Source organism: Limanda limanda, chromosome 6 (genome assembly GCF_963576545.1).
Source record: "Limanda limanda chromosome 6, fLimLim1.1, whole genome shotgun sequence".
Classification (NCBI taxonomy): domain Eukaryota; kingdom Metazoa; phylum Chordata; class Actinopteri; order Pleuronectiformes; family Pleuronectidae; genus Limanda; species Limanda limanda.
The window spans coordinates 3,994,064-4,017,839 of record NC_083641.1 but is presented as its reverse complement, the minus strand read 5'-3'; the positions used below and the strand labels follow the sequence as shown (position 1 = coordinate 4,017,839).

The 23,776-nt window shown below is 42.6% G+C and overlaps 2 protein-coding genes across 3 annotated transcripts; one reads left to right on the top strand and one right to left on the bottom strand.

The window, feature by feature from the left end:
- Positions 1-8: 8 nt before the first annotated feature.
- On the bottom strand, positions 9-14,369 carry LOC133003711 (centrosomal protein of 164 kDa-like). The gene is made up of 26 exons (XM_061073500.1): positions 14,241-14,369; positions 13,793-13,876; positions 13,486-13,597; positions 12,528-12,759; positions 11,960-12,124; positions 11,761-11,883; positions 11,598-11,678; positions 9,552-9,605; positions 9,308-9,432; positions 7,931-8,446; positions 7,501-7,632; positions 6,590-6,785; positions 5,689-5,766; positions 5,402-5,524; positions 4,863-5,006; positions 4,559-4,642; positions 4,406-4,474; positions 4,042-4,301; positions 3,568-3,753; positions 3,069-3,249; positions 2,863-2,970; positions 2,534-2,636; positions 2,008-2,385; positions 1,858-1,921; positions 1,645-1,764; positions 9-1,045 (listed from the first exon to the last, which is right to left on the bottom strand). Exons 2-26 carry the CDS (start codon positions 13,869-13,871, stop codon positions 949-951), a joined length of 3,810 nt encoding a protein of 1,269 aa, XP_060929483.1. The 5' UTR covers positions 13,872-13,876; positions 14,241-14,369; the 3' UTR covers positions 9-948.
- A 7,123-nt stretch (positions 14,370-21,492) lies between these two features.
- On the top strand, positions 21,493-23,772 carry LOC133003712 (apolipoprotein A-I-like). Of its 2 annotated transcripts, none has more exons than XM_061073502.1 (4): positions 21,493-21,514; positions 22,285-22,336; positions 22,476-22,620; positions 22,756-23,772. In XM_061073502.1, exons 2-4 carry the CDS (start codon positions 22,294-22,296, stop codon positions 23,357-23,359), a joined length of 792 nt encoding a protein of 263 aa, XP_060929485.1. In that variant the 5' UTR covers positions 21,493-21,514; positions 22,285-22,293; the 3' UTR covers positions 23,360-23,772. The 2 variants fall into 2 exon arrangements, with proteins under 2 accessions (XP_060929485.1, XP_060929484.1); XM_061073501.1 differs by lacking the exon at positions 21,493-21,514 and adding an exon at positions 21,521-21,589.
- The last annotated feature ends 4 nt before the right edge of the window (positions 23,773-23,776 follow it).

The following is a 23,776-nucleotide window of genomic DNA, read 5'->3' as shown; positions in this document are numbered from 1 at the left end:
TAGATTTATTAAAATATTTTATACAAAAATACAGTATTTACACTATATTGTTTATGCACAAAGTATGTTTTGTCTTTGTTCCTGAAATGACACAACATTTTAAAAACATGATCCATTTTCAAACAAGTATCTTACAAAGTGAGCGGCGTTTATACAAAAGGTGTAACATTTGATCCCATGAAACTTGACCTCGGTGCATCTGTAAAGTCATATTTAGTGCTGTGGAGTATATTCAAGGTGACGCATGACATTTTCATATTTAGACATGAACATGATTATCTATGATTGTCCAACATTAAGTAAACAACTCCCATCTGACTTCTACAACAGAGTATTAGGGCCATATTAAAGAAACAAAACAGATTTTGAGAATAAAGTCATAATTGAATGAGACAAAAGTCAAAAAAATTCAGGAAAATGTAAAAAACATAATTCTATTATAAATATTAAACTTGCTTGAGGTTTCTGGAGAAACTACGAAACCGCTTACAATATCAGACAGATGAAACCAACAATCGAGCACTACAAATATTTCTCCACCAAAGAAGCAATTTCCTCGACGTCTGTGTGCTTCTTTCTTGTACAACCTCTATAAAGTTCAGGTCTGGCATGGATCTCAAATCTGTAAACGTGTTGTCAGAAGTGGACTGCTGCACACAGCCATATCTAATCAGGGGGATAAAAGTCCTCAGGCCTCTGTGACATGTGGCTCCCTGAATGTACCACATCCTCTTCTGTCAGCTCTTCCTCCAATCACAGCAGAGGAGGTCGGACCTTCCCTGAAAACCTTTACACTTTTTATTATTTAAAAGGAATGAATCACAGAGGCCACATGACTCTCATGTGAAGCCCTGCATGTAAACGTCACAGCTCAGAGCTGACACAGTCATTAAAGTCAGTCAAAGTCCTCAGAGACGGAACAGCAGGACTGAACTGTGTGCAATGTCCTCAGTAGTGGTAGACTCTGATCTGGTTGTTATCGTCAAGGCCCAGCTGGACCAGGCTGCTCTTGGAGGACGGAGCTTGATAGCGAGTGAATAGAGGTCTGGAAAAGTGAAGTTAAAGACAAATGGCCGTGACAATATCGTCTGACATGTAGCAGAAAATGCAATGTATAGATTTCTCTCATCTTAATTGATCTATTTATCTTTCTCATACACGCACAGACACACACGATGGAATCTGACCTTAACCATAGTTACTACTTGCCAAACTTAACCTAACTTTAAAACATGTCTTCAATTTTAAATGTAATGATCTACAATGACATTATGGGGACTTGTTTTGTTTTTATCCAAATAAGAGGATAGTATGAACACATTTCACCACAATATGAGTAATACCTGGACCATACTCACAATCCCCCGCAAACCCTGAACCTATAAACAGGATATACAATAAGACTAGCTTTTTGTCCCCATAAGGACGACAAGGTCCCATAATAGGGAGACTTTATAAACTTGTGAAAAATGGACACAAGAATAAAATGTATTCAGTTATTTCTATCTCAATTTAGTATCAAATATTTATATTTATATTTATTCGCGTTTTAACACATAATGAAGGTAAGAGTCACCAAGAAATCAATGTAATTCATGGAGACACCACTGTGTGTGTGTATGTTTGACGCTAGGAATAGGATACATGCTAGGGTCTTTCTGGCGGGTCTCCAGCCACCTCTTGTTGCCGTCGATCATCCCCTGCAGCCTCTGGCCATCGATCTCTGCTGACTTCTGCATGGACCGCAGGCTGGGACTGTGTTCACTGAGACACACGCACACGGATTGTAAGTAGATTTGAGAAAGAGAGGACGTGTGTATACCCTGTAATCAAGATGGAAGGTGCATTGCAAGTTACCTAACAGGAGTGTAGGCTGAGCTGGTTCTCATGGTGCTGGATGCAACTGGGTCCACAGCTGCTCCTAAAGAATAGAGCCACAATTGAGGTTCAACAATCAATTACAAATATATTGCTGCTCCATTCATTTCTAAGCAGAATGGATCATACCACGAAAAATCTGACTCCACCGGCTGTTGAAGAGATCCTCAGAGGCCTTCAGCCCGCTGCTGATGGGGGCATTGTAGGCTGCAAGGCTCCCAGTCGCCCAGTTCCACGAAGGGTTCAAGTGCCTCAGGGGGGGAGGGGGGTTTAGGGAGCTGTTGCCCAGGGTGTGCATGTGGGACGCGACTGGATTATAGGTGGGAGTGGGAGCTGGCACGGAGAGAGGCTGCGACAGAGGCAAAGTGAAGGCCGTGTAAGGTGTGGCACTCTGTGGCCACTGAGCTAATGAACCCAGTGCACTGAGAACAGTGTTGAGCTGGCCTGAGATCTGCTGCAGGGAGTCTGCTAACTCTTGGACTTTGGCCGGGACCGTGGGATGAGCTCCTATTGAGAGAGAGAGGTGTAGGGATGAGATGACAGAGACGGTCTCGCTACAATGCTGCAGCTGGAAAATGATTACTCTCTTAGGCGAGTGTATGGAACGTCAGATATCTGTATCTGTGTTCTCCACTCAGTGACCAGTGCGTGTTACCTGTCCCGACCGGCGGGTCCACTGTGCTGCTGAGGTCCGACTCGGTCACATCGAAGGTCACCTTCCTCTCTCCCGCCAGCCGAGACACATCCTCTGACAGAGGCTGAAGGAAAGAAAAGAGAGAATGTTTTACAGTTCGACACTGGTTGTGTTGGCAGAGACTGGGAATCTAACAAACATTACCAAAAATGAATAAATACAAATTCCCATTCGTTTTAGTGATGAAGTTGAAAGTCATATTTGACTTTGGTGCACCTAAATTCAGCTCAGTAAATTACTAGAAGAACAAATGTTGCCACAGAGAGAGCAAAGTTCACTGTGCCACTGACCTCTTCAGCGATGGACGTCTCCAGCTGCTGAAGCTGCTCCTCTTTCCTCCTCAGGAGCGAGTTCCCTCTCTGAACCGTCCGCTGCAGCTCCATCACATTCTGGGCTTCCTGACCACGCGAGGGGAAAAAGCAACCAGTAATTAACGGACCCCATCTCAGCAGTCATCCCGCCAATTGTCATTCTGTAGACACACACACACACACACCTGCATGAGGCGTCTAACCATCTCCTCAGTCTCCCTGGTGTTGTGGTTCGGGTCCTGTGAGGAGCCGGTCTGGGCCGCCCGCAGAGCTGCCTGTCTCTCAGTCAGCCGGCTGCTCTCCCTCTCCAGGAAGAGTTTGGTGTTTTGGATGGAGGTGCCGTGGGAGGAGATGTAGCGTCGGAACCTGGACACAAAGAGGAGTATGAATGAAGGGCTGAAGGTGGATATACAGCCTGACCCGGGCTCATAGATTTTCATTAATACAGTGTTCTTATGGACAATAAACTTGTTATTATTTTATATGCAAACAAGTAATGTTTGACATGACTTTTAAACCTCCTTCAACCTTCAACCCCACAATTAATTCTTTATTTTCCATTTTAAATAAAGCTATAATCAGACATCTGTTTTGATCGGAGACAAAAACAGACTTGTCGATGTTCACCCTGTAAATACTATATGAGCACGTATAACCACTTTTCTGTTCTATATCTCTCCTTACTCGTCCACGCTGCTCTGGCTGTCAGGTCCAGGGGAGAGAGGAGGGCCGTCCAGGTCCTCTAAATGCAGTAATGAGCCTCTCCTGTCACTGGAGGGCGCCGTCATCTCGGTTTTCTCTCCCTTAGTTTTGACCTGCCTGCGCTCCTGTCTGGTGGAAGTACTTGCACCTTCACCTTGCTCCAACTCACTGGACACACCAAATGCAAACAAGCCGGAATTATTATCAGTTACACGTGTCTGCTGTTAATGCAACTCTTAGGAATGATGATGTTTTTCTACAATACTCAAATCTGATCAAGTTTTAAAAAGGTTCTATTTTACTTCTATTGTAGTTAACCCACTAACTGAAAAGCAGGAGAATATATTAAGCCAAGATGGTTGTCAGCTTTGTTTTTTGTTGCTCCTGTTATGGACTTTTAATTTAGAGAACCGCTGCTTTAGAATGTCCAAGTTTCCCTGTGAAGGTGAACTGTACCTGACTCTGCGGCTGAGACGGTCGCACCTCTCATGCAGCAGCGTCACCTTGCTCTCCAGTTTCTCCTTATCCTCCTTCACTCTCCTGCTCTCATCTCTGGCTTTGTCCCTCTCCCCTCTCAGCCTCTCCTCTTCCTCGACTGCCTTGCTCCTCTCCTCCCTGGCTCTCTGGAGGAGTTCTCGGGCTTGATGTTTCTCCTCTCTCATCCTCTCCAGCTCGTCCTTGAGCTCGTCTCTCTCCTGGATCCGCCGGGGTAAGGCCTGCACACACACACACACACACACACACAAACACAAGAGGTTGATACTCTTGATGGGCGGGTTGGATGCAGAAAATAGAGAGAAATGGTAGGTAGGTCTCACACCTCTATCTGTGTGTCCACCTCCTCTCCTTCGTCTATGAGCTTCTTCCTCCTTCTCTTCAGATCTACTACCTGATAAGAAAGAGCTCATTATTCCACATGGTTCAGGTAAGAGTATCACTGACTGATCGTACATGAAAGTGTGGGATCTAAGACCTTGATCTGCAGGATGCCCTCCTGGCTCTTCAGCTCTTTGGCTTTCAGCTCCAACTGATCTGCCTGATCCTGCAGTTCGGACTCCTACAAAACAGAATAAGAAAGATTTATTCTTTCTGTTATACTAAATTCTCACTGATGCAAAATGGGGTAATGCTTCCATTTGCAAGACTGAAAATGTATTCCTCAATCTGATTTAGACATGGAGAGGAGTCCTTTTTGAGCAACTGGCACTTTGAGAGGTGGAGTCATGTTCCCAAAGGCTCATCATCGTAAGTAAATCTGCGTGTCTGTGCCGCCTCACCTTGCGTGAGTGTGTGAGCTGCGTCTTTTGTATCTGAGCGTTGAGCTGCAGCCGCAGTTTCTCCAGCTGGACAGCGTGGGAGGCCTGGAGCTGCCCTCTGTCGTCCTGCAGAGTGGACAGCAAGCGCTCTCTCTGTATGGTCTCCTGGAAGACACACACACACACACACACACACACACACATCTTTTATTTACCATATGGCAAACATTCTATGGACTCAGTTAGGAATCATGCTGCTCATCTGTTTATCCGTTAAACATCCCCAAAACAAAAACAAAAATTATATTTTCCTGTACTCAGGAAGTATAGATGTGTCAACTTCATGGCTGCTTTAAGTTCATTATTAACACTTTATATTTCATTTGTTTAATTTAAACAGAGTGTAAATATGAGATGAGGACAAACCACACAGCCTTTATAGGGAGCCAGGATAGACATTTCTCCTTTAGCTAAGCTATTAAATATTTCCACAGTTATAGCCACTTGTATATGATAGGTAAATGCAACTGCTGACTGTAAAATTAAAAACACCTTCTGACCTCATCCAGGTATTTCTCTTTGATGTTGTTCATTTCTCTCTTGTGGTCTTCCCTCAGCTTCTCCAGCTTCCTCTCGTGATCCCGCTCCACTTCCTCCCGCACTTCCTGGAGCACGCCAGTGAGCTACAAAGATGAAGAAGAGGTCAGCTGACAGCAGAAAATATAATGTTCCACTGATTCACTCATAATTGAATCCTTAGAACCTTTTCAGACTCCACTTGACGATGATTCAACTCTGTGCAGTGTGTGTGTGCGTTTGTGTTCGTTGTGTGTGTGTGTCCTCTCACATCTCGGTGGTAGTCTTTTAGGTGCTGTTCAGGTTTTGTACTCATCATCAGCTCCTTGCCCCTCTCTGTGCTTTTGACCTTTACAAAGTAAAATGGTGCAAACACAGAGACAGACACAATTAGACAGATCATTTATTGTCCCTAAAGTCAAGGGCCACCACATACCATCAAAATGTCGCTAGTTACAGCTGATTTTTATATAAATATTAGAAAGAGGAAATATCACTTGTTGCCAATAATTATGTAAAGCCATTTTTAATAACATCTGTGTAGAATAAACTAAATCATTTACTGTTTTCACAACTTAATTTCAACACTGTTTACAAACTTTTGTAACACAAGATATTGGGTCAAAAAATTCACTAACACCCACTAACATGTGGGTTTTGTCTGCAATGGGAATGGAAACACTCATCATTGACTCTGCAGTAGTCGCAGGATTCTATTGGCTCCTATCTGCAGTGATAGAAACATCACACCCAGGTGAACGTATTAATGTGGCAGAGAGTGAGACGAGAGAGACCCTTGACTGTCGCTGATATTCAAAAGAAACTGCGAATTATCGCTAATTTTGGTGTAGGAAAGTTATTGTTGACCTTTCCCTTCAAATGAGGGATCCAGGTAAATATGCCAAACTGCTAACATCCAGCAGTGATCAAGACGCTCCCCTGTGAACATTTACTGAACTTTAATTCTATTGATTCCTTCTACAGAGGCAACAGCACATGTTGATGTTTGTCAGGCTATTTGCGCTTGTGTTTGTTGTTCCAAGTATTTTTGTTTAGCTTTTTAGTTGGAAGGAAATAGTTAAAGTGAAATGTTCAACATTAGTCATGCAGGAAAGTATAGAGTAAAAACTATTTTTTATGTCAATAAGAGTCAGGTTATCATCCTCTTTTACCTCCTGTTTGAGAGAGTTCAGTTTCTCCTCTTGCTCTCCTTGGAGTCTCCTCCTCTCTGCTTCCAGCTCCTCTTCCTGCTCAGCCTTAAGGAGTTCAACATCCTGCCTCTTCTGGGTTTCCAGCCGGTCTCGCTCCGCTGCTCGCTCTTCGTCTAGAGTTATTTGCAAATCTTTCAGGATGGCTTCGCTCTCCTCCCTGAGAGAGACACACACACACACACATTTATTTTGGGGAACTCATTAAAGTGTAGCTGATTTTGAAAGGCTTTATTCTATTCAGTAGAAATTCTCAAATGTTTCATTACTGCATCTGCAGTAATAATTAAGGCCATAATTAAGTCATTTGCACCCATTTGGAGTGTGCATGTGCAGTGGTTGTTAAACTAGGGGTCAGGTCGCAAGATTGTCTTGTTTTGACTTATCTGCTGTTTTGGAGCCCCTGCTCTATACTGCACGGTGGAACAGTGGTGCAGTGGTTTACACTGTCGCCTCACAACACCTTCTCCAGGTACTACGGCTTCCTCTCACAGTCCAAAGACATGCAGATTGGGGTTAGGTTAATTGGAGACTCTAAATTGACTGACGACGTGTCCAATGTCACCTCGGTACAGACACTTGATGGATGGATTGATGGATGGACTCTACGCATTTGCAGCTAGGGGATTGTAGTTTGTCCAATTGTGACTCAGTCTCCGCAGTCAAGATTCTAATAACTCTGTTACACAAAAGTGTGTGGATGTCAGCAGGGATTGGCTCCATTCCCCTGCGACCCTCAATACCCACAGTGGTATTGATAATGGATGGATGGAGGGATGCTCTAGTCACTAGAGGTGAACTGGAGTCTAGTGCAACTTTGCTATATTTGTTACATATTTTGTTGCATATTTAATTTGTAATTGTGCATGTCTGACCTGAGCTTGTGCTTGTGCGTCTCTCTCTCCCTCTGGATAGACTCTCTGGTTTCCTCCAGCATCCTGTCAGACTCCTCAGTGAGCCTGGCCTCCTCCTCTCTCCTCTTTAACAGGAGACGCTGCCGCAGATCCCTGAGGAGACGTGTTATGTACACACATGTTAGTCAAATGAAGTTGTGCCTCGGTGAGACCTGACTAAAGCACCTTTATTTACCTCACATTTGATCACTTTAATGTGTATTTGCCTTATATCACACATGATACTAACAGTGGGAAGTACAGTATACAATCTTTGTACGGATACTCTGATACACAGAAAACCTGTTGAATAAAGTGTGGACTTATGTGAGGATACATGTGGTTTGTGGGTTGGGTGTAATCTGATAAAGCAGTGAACGTGTGGTGAAGACCACATGCTCCTGATGCCTACCTCAGTCTTTCCTCACTCTCCTCCTTCAGATTCCTCTCCTCCTCCTCCTCCTCCCTACTCAGGTCCTCCTGGAGGAGAGACTTCTTCTTCTCTTTCTCCCCCATAAACTGTTTTTTCTCCTCCTTTACCTCCTGATCAGCCTTTCTCCTCTCCCCTTCCTTCTCTTTTTGTTCTCTAAGACTCTTCTCCTCCCACTCACTCTCCTCCTCATCTTCCTCTCTTTCTTTATTCCCTCTGTCTTTCCTGATTCTCAAGCTTGGCTCTTCATCCAGTGGTTTGTCAAGGGTTTTTAAAGGGGTTTCAGCTGTTCCAGGTTTGGTGTTGGAAGTGTGGATCGCTCGACCTCTAGCGGTTCCAGGCCTCTGGAGCCCCAGAGAGGCTTTGGGTCGGAGCTCGACTCCACTTCGCTCTGAGTGGGAGGGGCTGGAGAGGGAGCGTGAAGGGCTGGACTGGTGGAGGACGAGTCGGTCAACTTTATAGGCTAAAGGGCTGCCTCCATCTTTAGCCGGCATATACCTAAAAAGAGAGTGAGAGGGAGTGTTATAGTAGTTCAAGGAAAAGGTCAATGTTAAAAAATTTGGACACTAATTTTCCATGTTATTCTATAAATGCACAAGTTGTGCATATTTTGTCAACTGCAACTACTTTTGACTTGCTCATCAAATTTTCACAACTTTAGGAAAAGTAAATTTAGACACTTCCAATTCTTCAACAGACACCAAGATAGGGTTTTAGGGTTACACTGTGTTACATGGTGTCCATGCACATAGCGATTATATAACTTATATAAACAGCCACACAGTCTGTTTCATTTTTTATAGACATAAAGTCATTTGGTTCTTATTTGTGTTTCAGTGGTAGCACCCACATCTCCAGTTATCAATACTTCTGAAGCTGCAATTATAAAGTGGAAAAAGTCGGGTAGTCACTCATCACATTACAGAGTAACAGAGTCTTATATCACAATAACAGGAGAGTTGGCCGACGAGGTTGATGAGGATTTGATGTCAAAAGATGGTAAAAACTTTATGGATGTTTTGAAGGTCCCCGACACCCACAGACAGGACAGTGTGTTGTGGGGAGAGAGAGCAATGCAGAGCGCTGTACATAAGCAACAGCGCACAACTTCTATGTTCACATGAGAAGTGGACCATCACAGTCTAGGTAATTAAACACTGCACACAACTTCAAGTGCAGCTAGTAAAGTAAAGCTGTTCACTATGAAATCTAATATACCAGTGTAATCAGTAACACTGGGGTTTTCACAAGTCTATTCCCAATAGTTAAAATCCCACACAATTACTACAGTCAGACATAAAAACACACCTCTTTAAGAGAAAGTACTTCTACCTAAAGAAAATAAAAACAATAAGAAACCTGTTGGCAGCTTGTGAAACCTTCGTCTCTGCCCCCTCCTCATTCTCCTCTTTATCTTTAGTTCCCTGACTCTCATCTTTTTCCAGTGGACTGACAGCACCAGACAAGTCAACGATATCCAAAAGCTTTGGGAGACAAGGCAGAACCATTACGAGACATTATATAATCAACAGCTGCATGAATGAGTGAATGAACAAATGAATGAATGGTGATGGATGGGTGTCACACTGCATGGCATATCTACCTTGACATCAATGGAGGATGAATCCTCCTCAATGTTTTTATCCGTCTCAGACTCCTGCAGTAAGCAAAACACAAACACATTCATCGACAAGGAAACAGCTGTGAATGTGAACAACCACAAAGTGACCAAACTGCAGGAGTAACACTGAATATCAAAGCGCACTGTCTTTTCCAAATAGACACAGAAACACACACAGCACGAGACAGAAGCGGCGTGTATATGTACACAAAGCCAAGGCAGGTAAGCTTGCAGGCAACCTGTGATATCAATTGCCAGTGTAGAAGCAGATAGACTACCAACAACAGACAGCACTGCCAATGGGAAGAAGGATCAGAACCGTCCAACCCAGTCCTGAGGGGCTCTGATAGATTGCCCTTTGACCAATTTATATTCCAGTGTGTGGGTGATGACATCCAGGCAGGGAATCAGGCAGAGGACGAGACAGCCCCTAAGGCAGTGGGGTTGGATTCTGGGATCTGCCCTGGACCCATGCATGCTTTGAAGAGGTCAAAGCAGAGCCAGGGTGGGACTGAGGACAGATGGGAGCGGTAGTCAGCAGGCACAGAGGCAACACCCAACCCTACCTCTTCTGGAAGGAGGCATTTTTCGGACTTCATAGTTTTTCTCTTTTGGGTGAGCGCTTTGACATCACCCAACATCCTCCTCTGGCCTAGGTTTTCCAGTGGCACCTGAGCCGTTTCCGTCTCAAAAACCTCCAGAGCGTCTGCCTCACTCTCTGATGCCGCTTGGGATTTTTGAGCAACTGATTCACCCTCAACTTTCATTCCTTCCCTCTCGGTGTCTCCTTCGCTCAGTGCACATTTCTCTATGTCCCTGTCACTCCCCGTCAGGTTCAGGGAGCATCTCTCTAAAGCTCCCTCGCTCTCACCACCCTCCTCCTCCTTTTCCTTCCCTTGCTCTCCTTCGCTATTCACCTCGGACTCTTCTTCCTTACTTCCACTCTGCCCCTCTTCATCATTGCTGCTTCCACCCAGCTCATTTCTGCCTGTGTCATTTTTGTCCTTTTCCTTGTTCCCTTCATCCCTATCACTTTTAGAGAAATTCTCCACATTTGCATCGCTGTCTTCTTCAAAACCCTGTTCTCCATCTACTTTTTGCACCTCTCCCTGCATCTCTTCTTTCTCCTCCATCAAACTCTCCATATTCTCCTCTCTGTCTTTGGCCTCATCATCCTGGCTTTTGAAGCAAATCTCTCTATTCTCATCGATGTCATCCTCCTCTCCCTCATTGCTCTTCTGCTTCTTAATGCATCTCATATTTTCTGTAACTCTGCCATCTCCTTCATCTCTTTCTTTATCCTCACCTTCACAGCATTCCTCCTCTACCTCATCACTCCCTGCCTCCTCCTCCTCTTTCTGTTTTTTGACAGCTTCCTCTATCTCATCCCCCTCCTCTCTGCTTTTCCCTTGTCCTTCCTCCCCTTTTCCCCTCCTGCTTCCCTCCTCTGCTTCGTCTCTTCCTTCATCCTCCTCCCTCTCTCCTTGAGCATCCCCATCTTCCAACTCCTCACCCTCCTCCACTTCATTCAAATCCTCTGCTGAGTGTTCAGCAGAGTCTCCAGGCTCAGGGGTGATAGGACCTGGACCCTCCTCATTGACGTGGTTTTGAATGCCCGCAAGTGGGGACAGTTGGAGGTGCTTCTGCTATTTAGTTTGAGACAGCAAAGCAGTAACAGTGACAGTAGAAGTCAGCAGGACAAAGAGGAAGACAAAGTAACAATCTGGACATGTCCCAGCCGCAGGGCAGCTACAGGAGACAAAAACGTTTCACTGCGGCTGATACACCATTGAATACTTAAGATATTCTGCACAATTCTGGAATGAATACATGATCATACAAACTGAATCATCATCAGTCATATCACAAGTAGAAGGCATTGAATGGGGGATTTTCTACTGGAGTAATTCAGTGCAAGACTTGCGGTAAATATTATTTAGCACCAGCCAATTCTCTCCATATATGCTTTCTTCTACAATGATGTGTCACAAAGGATGAGTACTGCAAAGAGCAAATAGTTCTTTCTACCTCATAATGAAGGCCTCCTCCCAGGTCGTCCTGGTCCAGGTGAATATTCTTCATCAGCCTGTCTGAACCGCGAGGACTCAGCTGGAAAATAGAAGATTATTAGAGTTTAAAATATGAAAGCAGATAAAGAAGAAATGTTCATCATCTTCAGGATGCACTGTACCTCATTTTCGGAGAGTTTGTCGTCGTTATTGTCATCGTCATCATCAAAATCTGGCAGAGTAAGGGAGACCCTCTCCCTCTGCCTGCTGCCTAAAACACTAGGTACCCCACTACTTCTAGGACCCTAGCAGAGTAATAAATGTAAGTACAGTATATGTACTTTGAATCAAATGGTCTGTCAAAGAGAACTAGGATCTTACCCTTAGGGAAGTCTTGAGGGGCTCCAGCCCACCAGAGCTGCTGAGGGACCCTCGAAGAGGAGGTGCAGATCCGGAGAGTGGGCCAGGGCCGGAGGTGTCCAGACCTCTCAGAGGGGCCAGGCCCCCCAGGAGAGACGGTAAGGATCCCAAGACTGGAGTCAGTGCCTAAGGGGAAAGAGAAACACCCAAAGAAAACAAATCGAGCAAGAGTTTTCATGCTTCAGCAAATTTTACAATAAATAACAAATAAAATTTACAAACAGTGGTTGATTTTGGATTTGTTGAAAGCAAGTCTGAGTCAGGCATGAACTAAGACTGTTTCCCATCTTTCCAATAAAGATTTTCCATCAGGTTAGCCATGAATACTCACCAGTGTAAAAATATTTATCTGATTTCATTACTTTTGTTATTTTTTAAAGATGAACCACCTGTCTTATAATAAACAAAACCATATTATTTTACACTATTTTATGTTTTGAATTTGTCGCAGTTTTTTCTGCTCTCCCCAAGTCAGTAAGAGAAAAAACTGAAAATATTAAAACTGGGGACAAATACAACAACTACTCACTCCGGAAGTCTTTACTGGCTCCCTCTTCTTTTTCTCTTTCTTCTCCTTCTTTTCTTTCTTTTTCTTCTTGTCTTTGTCCTTCTTTGCCCCCATGCCTCCTGTAGCTGCAGTGAGCTGGGTGCGCTCACGCTCCTGGGCCACCAGGAGGCGGTAGTGCTCATCGCAGGGGTGGTCCCAGGTGGATTGGCCTGAGGAGAAGTTGAAATAGTAGATTTCACCCGTCACGTCCTGACTGTGGGGGAGAAAGAGGGGGGAGAAGGGGGGTGTTATTTTAGCACCTCCAATTCAAATGGCCCAGGACCGCCGGGGAGATGGGAAGGTGAACAGTGCGACCAGAGGTTGCAAAATCACCTGAAACTAAATGCTGAGCCAATTCTATATACTAATTTTATATCACTATATCTGTTAAATGCATTGGTTCATAAAGATTTACAGCTGCTTAATTATATTTATAATCAAATCAAAGTTTATTGTCACATGACAGCGTCATCGGAGCAGTGAAATTCTTGTGACCTGGCAGGCAACATCTACGCAGTAGCCGGGCTTCACAAAATAAAAAAATAACATACCATATAACATATAACCTCGTAACATATAACATAGTAAAATGAAGCAGCAGTATACAGGGTGAAGGAGTGGGGAATATTAAATTAAATAATATGAATATATGTGCAACTATTTAATCAATAATAATTAAGAGTTTACATCCGTAAAATCAATTGTAATCTTAGTGTGAACTCATTGAATCTCAAATATAAAAAGATATATGCCAAATGCAAGAGACTATTGTTTTCACTGCAGCTGTCTCCTCTTGGATCAACAGGACTATTTGCAACATCAAACTACATCCATACGGATTTAGACAGTGGTTCACTAGGGCATCATACTATGTCTCATACACAATGACACTTCAGTGGGTGGGCATGTTGCTGGTACTTCATTACCCAGCCTTCCTTACCAAGGCTTCCACTCTGCAGGCAATGGTGCAACGACGCCTTCCCTGGCCAGCCACAGGAGCTCCGGCTCACTGCCAGGATCGATGCCAATCTCTCTTGCGTACTCTTGAATCTCTGATGACAGTGAGAAAAAGAAATGGAGGGATGTGAGAGCTATGTGTAACCCTTCAGTATCACATAGCAACCACTGTTGTGGGTTTGTAAATGTAACATCCATGAGGTGATTTTGGCTGTGGCTGGAGAGTTCCTTCCCATGTTACATACATATATATTTTACAATTTCATCTGTGCCTTGTACCCCTGCAGTACCTTGTTCAGAAGGTGTATAATTCTCATCGTATTCCTCTTCAAGGATCAGCTGGCCTCCCATGAGAGCTGTTGCACTCATGGTTACTGTAGAGACACAAGAGAATAATTGGCAATACAACGGGAGGTGCAATGTGTGCCCAGCTTTCTGAGAGCGAAAACCAAAGATTGCCAGTGTACTCAGCTAATCAGATTAACATATTAACTTCTCGGGTTTGGCTCGACAAATAAACGAGTGCGTATTAAACACTACACACCAACATACACATTCTTCGTTAACGATCAAATGGACGTAAAAATCATTTTAAGGTCATTTTTCCAAGGGGATGCGAGGGAAGGGAAGAAGCTAATGAAGCTAATATCTAAGCCACTTCAACATTAGCTTGCTGCCGTCTAGCTAGCTCCAGCTGCTAAATGGATGAGTAATAACTTCTTTACGGTAAGTATTTACCTTCCACACTTTTAATCGTTTACTCATTCGCCCTTTTGGTTTTATGGATTAGTTGACAGTTGCTTGACAGCGACACTGTGTAGGCAGAAAGATGCGAGAGTTTCTCCACTAGCAACATATCCAAGGACGCTTCCCCCGCTTCCTGTTGACGATGAACACGCGGCTCTGATTGGCCGACACGGATGTGGCGTTCACGTTTCCTCGTACGTTTCATTCCCCTCGTAAATCATTTGAGATTTTGAACTTTTGAGTTGTCATTTGTTTTTGTGTGAATATAAAACATCACAGAGATCAGATAAAAATCATAATATCTATAGTATACTATGAAAATAAAACATTTTATCATTATATATATATATATATTAAAATATTGATTTCAATGTTGAAGTACTGAAAAAACTCCACCAGAGGGGGGAAAATAGAAACAAAGAAAGACATAATTTATGTATTTTTTTTGATTTTCCAATATTAATGCAATATTAACTTCCATCAACAGGCATCTGAAGTGACGGCGGCAGCTTATATCAAATGGAGTTTGTGCACCTCGAGATGTCTCTGCATTTGATTTGGTAGTTCTTTGTAAATGTCCAGGTGTCTAATATGTTGTATTGCACTCAAAGGCACAAATCTCTGTAAAATACCACTGTCCACTTGTTTTTGCTTTACGCAACAGCAGAACAATTGTGAAGGTACGTTACAGGGCATTCATTTTTAACCCTCACGACTTTTATAGATCCACGTCTCATTCTGTCCACAACTTATGTGATCTATGTGTCACAGTCATTTCTGTGATCTCTACTTAAAAGGGAGCTTCTTAGATTTGAATCCCTTTTGGTTAAACTTCAAATGTCCTCCTTTCCACCACGTCTCTCTGTCAGTCAGTGTTCTGTAGGCAGGAAATGTTCCTGAACTCTCCCTCACTGTCTAGAGTACATTAAAGAGGAAGCGTTTTACACTGTTGTGTAGAAACAACACAGCCATTTGCATGCATATGTCACAGAGAATTGTCATATTTAGATAGATGGATGGGAGGGAGGCAGGTAGGTAGATAGATACTTTTTCAAATTTACACATCCAGTAGCTCAACACACGCACTAGAAGAAAACCACTCAAGAATAATGGAGGCTGTGAAGCTATCATCAAATAGTCAATTATTATCAAAAGAAAATACTAAACTCAAATGGAGAAAAAGGTAACCTATACATATAAACCATACATTATTGTTTATTTTTGTGACTATTACTTCAATAAGCTTGGTTAAAGTGAGTGTTCACAACTTTTAGTCACAGTGGGTTCATTTTGACGAAGCATGTGTTTTGCATTTGTTATTGTAAAGCAAGACTCCCTGTGGTGTGTTGAATAACACTTTCTATCCCCCAGGCCTCACAGCTGGGAGCTGCATTAGCACCATGCTGCTAAATGATGCTTTTGTTCAGTCCCGGTGCCAAAGCGTCTTATCAGACTTTCTTTGGTGACTGCTGTCTACGACAAAGTCAATTAAAACAGCTTACTTGTCTACAAGCGTTCACAAAATGGTATCCAGTAGAATATGTGCACAGAGTAAGATGACATGGCTTCAAATGTATATTATATTGGTTTGGCTTCTGTCCTGATCTCTTTATTCAGGGCTTTAACCACAAGAGGGCAGACGAGGGGAGAACTAGGGCAACGTGATTACTTAACAAGTAGTTGACCTTTCTGAGAAATATCAGCTGCCCTTATTTGAGGAAAGATTTTCTACTCTCGACCTTAATGTGGTTTTTGGTGGGTTTCCAAATATTCTTCATTACTCAACATATATTTCCCTACTCTCTCATGTACAGCATTGGTCTTATGTATCATCTAATGGTAAGTATGTAGCACAGACTAATGGCACCAAAAATATCGGGGGATTCTGCGCAGCTTTTTGCCAATTCTTGGGATCAGGTATGAATCATCCTTCTCCCCATCCTGTGCCTGTTTGATCTATGTGTGGGTGGTTTGGTTCTAGTATCAGGGTGAATGACCTCTACATCTTTTGCAATGATAGCTTTAGAATTACAAACAGGCCTTGAAACTCAGATGATCAACTCAATACCCACGCACTAAACTAGATGACAGAAAGCGCTGCATGTTAGGTTCTTAATGTTAAAGGTTTGAGTCAACTCTGCCTTTTTAATTGTTAATGACCATTTGATGAAATACAAAATGTCCCAAAACATAGTCATTGTAAATCCAAATGTAGCCATACAGTACAAGATAGCCCAGGTCCATAGTTTACAAAATCCCTCTATAAGGTCCAGTATGACACATACATATAACAATTAATAGTTTTGAGAACATGCAAACATTATCCAGTAGTGGAACTCTTTACTGGGTGAAGGGTGAAAGAGATGTTCCCTCATTTGGTGTTTGCTGAAAATGATGATGGCCTGTGTTCAAGTGCTCGACAAGCACTTTGTCATGTTATCGTCAATATGTCTCGAGAAAGGTCCTCATAACCCAAACGTGACCTTTTTAATATGTATAAAGTGTTGCCAATTTTACATCTTGTGTAAATCCACAATACATCTCAAAGGCTAGTAAGTAAAACAAAAGCAGTCCAAATTCTACTGGAGAAGAAAAAAAACACTTCTATAGTATAAAGGTGGCACAGTTTAAATGATGTTAATGTACATTAATACTCCAGTACATACTGCAATACATATTGTTCTCTGAAAAATAGTGGACCAGCATAAGATAATGTCTAAAATTTCTACCATTATTTGTAACATATCCTCCTCTGCAGTATCCTTTTTGAGGGAACATGAACAGCATGCACTGTGACCTGTACAAAAGAATAACACAATATTGTGTGTTCACAATCTTTTTCATGTAAGATTAGCTGTTGCATAAGAAAAATGCACTTTTTATGCCTGCACTTAACTCTGTACTTTAATAAACAGCCTTATCTTTGGAGAGGTCTTAAGAGCAGCAGATTGCTCCAGAGCCTCATAAACGTTGAAGATAATGTAAGGTATCTCTGTTCAGCACAGCAGTTCAGTGCACGTTGGTTGGCACAGAAGTCACACCCTTGTTATTGTCTGCTTATGTGAGTGTATGTGAGAGAGCGTGTGGATTATTTCAAGATCAAACAATAGTTCTTGGAGGTTGTGTCTCAGCCTCATTTGGCTCCTCGAGTGATTTAGGTTATCTGAGTTCAGGATTGATTCTCTTCCTTTGTTGTCGAGCTGTACAACCCGCTGGGCCATGCAACCTACAGTGACACACTGAGACCAGGGCTTCGGTCCAAATATCTGTATTAAAGCAGAAGCGACCTCAACAGATGTGACTTTGCAAAACAACATCACGACAGTTATGTAGGCTGGGGTATAGCAATCTGAAGTGTGTGCGTGTGTTTGACAGAGAGAGCTCCACGGTGTTGCTTACAGCTGAGATAACCTCCCCTGCTGATTTGAGAACAGTGCTCCGTCATGGAGGCAGCTGGAACAATGACTTGACCTATGAACCTCAGTCAGCACCTGATCAAATGGTGGATTTACTGATTAAATATTTATCAGCCCCAGGCAATTACCCCACATCTGTCTTGCTGTTTGGTGGTCACTGTATAACCGGTTCTTGCTCATCAACAAAGAAGTTACTTTTCTTAGTGGAGCATCAGTTAATCCCATCATGTATATTCGCTGACTTTGCATAACTGCAGCAGAAAGCATTGAAATTAGTTCTTCATTCAAGACAACACTGTTTCAAATTATAATTTATTTTGTCTTCAATCTAGTCCATATAAAGCCCGCAAACCCAATTTTGGCAAGGCCCTTTGTGAATTATTACAAAATAATATGATAATTTCCCCCTCTTAAAATTGTAGGAACATGCCTTACGTCTGTTGTCAAAGTGATAAACCTTTTTCCTAGTTTCTCCCATTTAAAGCTCCTGTCAAAAGAGTGAATTGCTCGGTTGCCTGTAAAGTCTTTGCGAAACATGCAACCCCAGCAACTAATTGTCTTGCCAGCTCACAGTTCTGAGGTCCTCCTGATAACAATTATGACAGCAGTAATCTCCAAAGATCGCTCAGTGACGATGCTGAATCCACGTGGTGCAATGCAAGCAGTCTCAAAGGTTGCTGTTCCAGATAAGTGTCGTTCTTCTCTCTGAGCTTTCTTATCTCATGGGTCATGGCAAACGCCCTAATCACTACTGTACAATAACAGTACAAGGTGAAGCCATTGAGAGGGGCCATGTCCTGTGATTTGTTCTGCCTCTTACTGAGTGTGTATAGTGGAGGCTTACAAATACTGCTTATTTTTATCGTTTTGATCACTTGCTTGGTCTGAAAGATGTCAGAAAAAGTAACAAATTTCCAAAGTAGCATCTTCAGGTTACTTATTTCAGACAACCAAAACTCATTCATCTAAATTGCTTGCAAAATGTTTGTTCAAATTATTTGTTTATTAATTTATCAAATAATTCAGTCTTAGTACTTTTTTTAAGTAAGGCATTAAGATGTATTTACAGGTGAAGGAGAGTATGCTTACTTTATTTTTGCAATCTAACATTTATTGCTGGGCCATTTTCCTAATTTGCTTGGCGCAATCAGGCACTTCTTGAAAGCATTTCAGCGCTTCCATTATTACACCATTCTCATTGGTTTTCTGTATTTTACTAGCTGGTGTCAGTCAAATTGCTGCAGTTAGAATCCGCATTCTGTACCTTGCAGACGTCGATGAGACTCGTAGGTGGCCGTTCTGTCACCTCTCTGTCCTCACTTGGTAATAAGGCTCCGTTTGGCTCCTGCTCACATGAATGAGAGAGAGAGAGAATGAGTTTGATGTCGAGGCGTGAGAGAGAGGACACACAACTCTGGGTCGGATAATAAATAACAATGGCAAATGGCAGTGGGGAAAGTGTGAACTTGCTTTTGAGTAGGCCTTGAGGAAACCCTGCAGACTTGATCACACAGCTATCAAGCTATCAAACTCTTCTCCTGTTAAGTTTTACTTCAGGAGGCAGACACCCTCTCTATGTCTAGGAGTCAGCTAAAAACCTTCCTTTTTGATAAAGCTCATGGAGCTGGTTCAGGTCTGCCGGCACCAGCTCTTAGTTATGCTGCTAAAGGTCTAGACTCTAGATTGTCTGGGGACACACGCACCAACGAGATTCTCTTTCCTCCTCTTCCTCCTCATCACATTAACGTCTCATACGTGTTACTGACTTGACTTCTTCCCCAGAGTCCATACATGGTTCATGGATTGTGATCATGGATTGTAGTGGATGGTTCTGTCTTGCCCATTAAGGTACATTAGTATAGTTCCAGGATGTTGTACTATAGTAGACCTTATTGAACTAGGCAACTACTGTATGACTGATCTTCATTTTAAATGTTTTTTCAATGGTCCTAAACATTATTGGAGAATTGTGGATTGAGCTGAACCTTGAATAATTTCCTCCAAATTCAAGCAATAAAATAAAACTGCCTTCAGCACTTGTTCTCAGGGCTGGAACATAATATATGAACCTCTATTCAATAAAATCTCACAGTTCTGGTAAAACTTAAGTCGGTCTGGGAGCAGGGTTGGAACATGTAGCATCTCCATTCTTTTCATGTACTGTTCATCTGTTTTATTAACATCTGTTATAGAGAATATATATATTCTCTGTGTTACTGCGTGGACTCTTGCTATTGTATCTTGTCACTAACTGGACATGTTGAAATAACAGCGCAATTATTGACAGAACCAGAATTCTAGTGTGATGGCATTCAGAGAAACGTGTATTGATTGTATTATACCGTATAGGCTATTAGAACTACCTTGTGCAAGAGGCACAGACCTGTTTGTTGGTTACAGCTGATTGCCACTGACCAGTGATGACAATGATTAACCTTGCACCAAATAACCCTGCACTATTAGACTAGCTTTCATTCTAGAGTAACCTTGGGCCTGACATTTGAGAAGATAATTTATTTCTATCATGGTTCAACTATCCTCTCATGCAGATAGTTGTGCTGATATTTCTAGAGCGCATTAATACACAGGGGTTAATAAAACAAATATCACCCCTGTTTAATGTGGGTAAAATTTTACTGAATTATTTGCTACTGCTTTCACTCTGTTTTGACTAAAATCTTGTAAAATCTGAAAATCCAATAAACTTGGAACGTGATATACATGAACCTGTAAATGGCCAATAATTGTATTTGAGTCCTATTTATTTGACAGGAGACATTACAGTTTCAATGATATGCACATATATGTTTATAATTAGAGACAACTCGTGTACTTTAATCATTCTAAGTCCTCAAACACCATGAAGCCATGGTGACAAAGTCCACTGGTGATAGGACAACAAACAACAGGATGGCACACACCACACTTTGACCCATTAATCATCACACACACCGGACTCACATTTTGTTATCCGTTACTGGAGATAAGTCTTGACGTACTCTGTATCGATCTTAATGCATTATGTTGGGGTAGTTTTAGCACATGAATTTGTGCATGTGTGCGTGCATTTTTTATCCACAGTTTACTGAATAAATGTCAAATAGAACTACATTTCACTGAGTCGATTGCATCAAGTAACCATCTTCTGTTTGCTCGTGTTTCCTTTTGAATCCATTTGGAAGCACTAAAACTGTAAATAACTTGGTTTTCCTGTCCTACACACTTTTTGGTACCAAATGGTGTGCAAGAAAATCACTCTACCATCTTGATCACAGCCTTTTGTGTATGTCTGCTTCTCAAGTCTCCCACACAAATGCACAGACTCGGCTACAGGACAAGGTAGAAAAAGTTGGAAAAGCAGAACAACTTTTAATAGCAACCTAGATGTGTCAACAGTTAAAAGTGTTTTAAATAATATGGTGAATTTAGAGGATCATTAGTTTCTTAGCTGTTCTCTCATTAGACGAAGAACAGTTTTTACTTCGGTAAAGGTTCGACTCCACTAATCCATTGTGAGTCTGGAACTGTGTGGTTCAGTGTGTGTTTGTGTGTGTGTGTGTGTGTGTGTGTGTTTCTTTGTGTGTGTTTCTTTGTGTGTGTGTGTCTGTGTGTGTGTGTGTGTGCTTGCTGAGTGATCTCTCAGCAGGTGACTATTGAACTCGTAGCCCAGTCCCCCCTGCTGAGGGAGATGGCTGGGGGGTGAGGTCCACCTCCACGGAGACACACAGCCCTACCACCTCCACTCCCCCACCCCCCACCCCCCTCCACCCCTCATGGGCTCATCCCTCATCCGAGCAGTATAAAAAGTCTGCTCTTGCTGAAGATGTTCAGTCTCAACAACTCCTCAAGGTAAGCAAAGAAACTTCTATGGCTTTCACTGGAACTTGGGGTGGAGAGTATTCATTAGAAAACTTTGTTCACTCGGTTAGTTTTGACAATGTTGTGAGCTAGTGCCTCAAATAAGTTTGAAGGAAGATACACTCTTGTGTTAACTTTGATTTTTGACCTCGAGGTATTTCATTGAACTCATTTTAAGTTTAGGATAATGCTTTTTTAGTCCAGAAGTTACTCTTCAAGGAAATCGAAAAACTAGCTCTAAACCGAAGTGCCTCTGAATTTAGATAATTTTGGATCAAAAGAGCTGATTTGCTAATTCTATGACTGTGTTTTATTGTTAAACCAGGATTACTTAGCAGTCCAGGGCTAATCTGCTTCATCTGTGTGTCTAATCTTCTAAGATTAAAGGTTCTTTGAATAGACAGCCATATGTTCAGTGTGAATTTATTCAGGCCAATGCAGGGATGAGTGTGTAGCTTTAATGGTGTGTTAAGACATTCTGTCTTTTCAGTCTACTTATCTGGCCTTCGAACTGCTTTAGGCGGGATACTTATTTGAGCAATAGTCAATTGGATCATTTATAATTCAAATCTGTGTTCATTTCTTTGTATATTTATTGAAACTAATTTGAGCGCATAAAAATCCCCCAAAACAACATTTATATATATATATATTCATACAAAGGACAAAGCGGCAAATTCTAAGGTTTTGATTAACAATATTACTTAAAGTGTAAATGTTCACTGAATAATCAGCAACTATTGTCTCTTTTTCTCCTCCAGACCACCATCATGAATTTCGCCACTCTTGCTCTTGCCCTTCTGCTGGCCGTCGGTAAGTACTCCATGTGATGTTGCATTAAGGGAAAAAATGTACCATTTAGAATTTTCTAACTGTGTACTATCTCTCCCTCCCATTATCTCCCTCTCTGCTCAACTATCTTCCTCCTCTTTTCTCTTCTTGTCCTTGTCAGGCTCTAATGCCGCGTCCATGCAAGCTGATGCACCTAACCAGCTGCAGCATGTCCGCTCCCTCATGGAGCTCTACATGACTCAGATGAAGGACAGTGCCCACAAAGTCCTGGACCAGCTCGATCAAACCGAGTACAGCGAACTTAAGTAAGGCTACGTCACACTCCTCAGTCAGTCCCAACTTCAGTCACTGGTTCATTCAATTTTCTGCCTCTGCCCCTTTTTACAGTTTTCTGTTTATTATTTACTCTCTGACGTTCATGTAACTTTTTCCTCTCTCAGGGCCAGCCTGTCTCAGCGCCTGGATGACACATACACTCAGATCAAGGCTCTGCAGGCCTCTGTTTCCCCCATCACCGACAATGTTGTCACTACCATTGCTGACGCCACCGCTGACTTCCGTGCCTCTGTCGATGCTGATATCCAAGCCCTGAAGCTCGACCTCGAGCCCAAGCGCGCTGAGCTGAGGAGAGTCATCACCGAGCACATTGAAGAATACCGTCGTCAGCTGGAGCCCATCATCACAGACTACCATACCAAGCACACCGCAGATATGGATGCCCTGAAGATCAAGCTGCAGCCCGTGGTTGACGCAATGAAGACCAGTGTTGCTGCCAATGTGGAGGAGACCAAGACCGCCCTGATGCCCATTTTGGAATCTGTGCGTGCTAAGCTCTCAGAGCGTCTTGAGAATCTGAAGGATATAGCTACTCCCTACGTCGAGGAATACAAGGATCAGCTGAAGCAGGCCTACGGCCAGGCACAATCCGTCAAACCCGAAGACCTCACTGCCCTGAAGGAAAAGATTGCACCCATGGCTGATGAAGTCAGGGCTAAGGTCACAGAAATGTTCGAGGCCATCGCTGCTACCTTCCAGAAGAGCTAAATCCTCTCCACCCTGTTCCTGTACCTAACCTTACCTGCCTGCCTGTTATAGATCCATCCCACCTTTCTCTCCATTCCTTTTTTCTTCACATGCACACACAGAACATCTCCCAAAATGAAGCCAATACCTAACTGATGCACATCACTGCAACAAAATGGCAGGACTCTTGCTTTTCTCTCCAACAAGCAAACAACTTCATACGCACATGCTCAAGCACAAGCGAAGACATACACAGACTCTCACATAACTCAGCACACACACGCTTTGCTCTTCATGTGCCAAGGCCAGCTGCTTACATTATGTGTAGGAATTGTATGTGAATGATCCCAAATGCCTGAACCTCTGTGATATGATGCTTGTTTGATCAAAACTGTGCTTTGACTAAATACAGCTCAATAAACATCTGACTCTTATACT

Coding starts and splice junctions, on each gene's coding strand:
- LOC133003711 (XM_061073500.1), bottom strand. CDS start 13,871: ATGAGTGCAACAGCTCTCATGGGAGGCCAGCTGATCCTTGAAGAGGAA. Junction 12,760..13,485: donor CCTGCAGAGTGGAAGCCTTG/GTAAGGAAGGCT, acceptor TCTCCCCCACAG/TCAGGACGTGACGGGTGAAA. Junction 2,637..2,862: donor AGACGTCCATCGCTGAAGAG/GTCAGTGGCACA, acceptor TCTTTCCTTCAG/CCTCTGTCAGAGGATGTGTC.
- LOC133003712 (XM_061073501.1), top strand. CDS start 21,533: ATGGCTTTCACTGGAACTTGGGGTGGAGAGTATTCATTAGAAAACTTT. Junction 21,590..22,284: donor TAGAAAACTTTGTTCACTCG/GTTAGTTTTGAC, acceptor TTTCTCCTCCAG/ACCACCATCATGAATTTCGC. Junction 22,621..22,755: donor ACCGAGTACAGCGAACTTAA/GTAAGGCTACGT, acceptor TTCCTCTCTCAG/GGCCAGCCTGTCTCAGCGCC.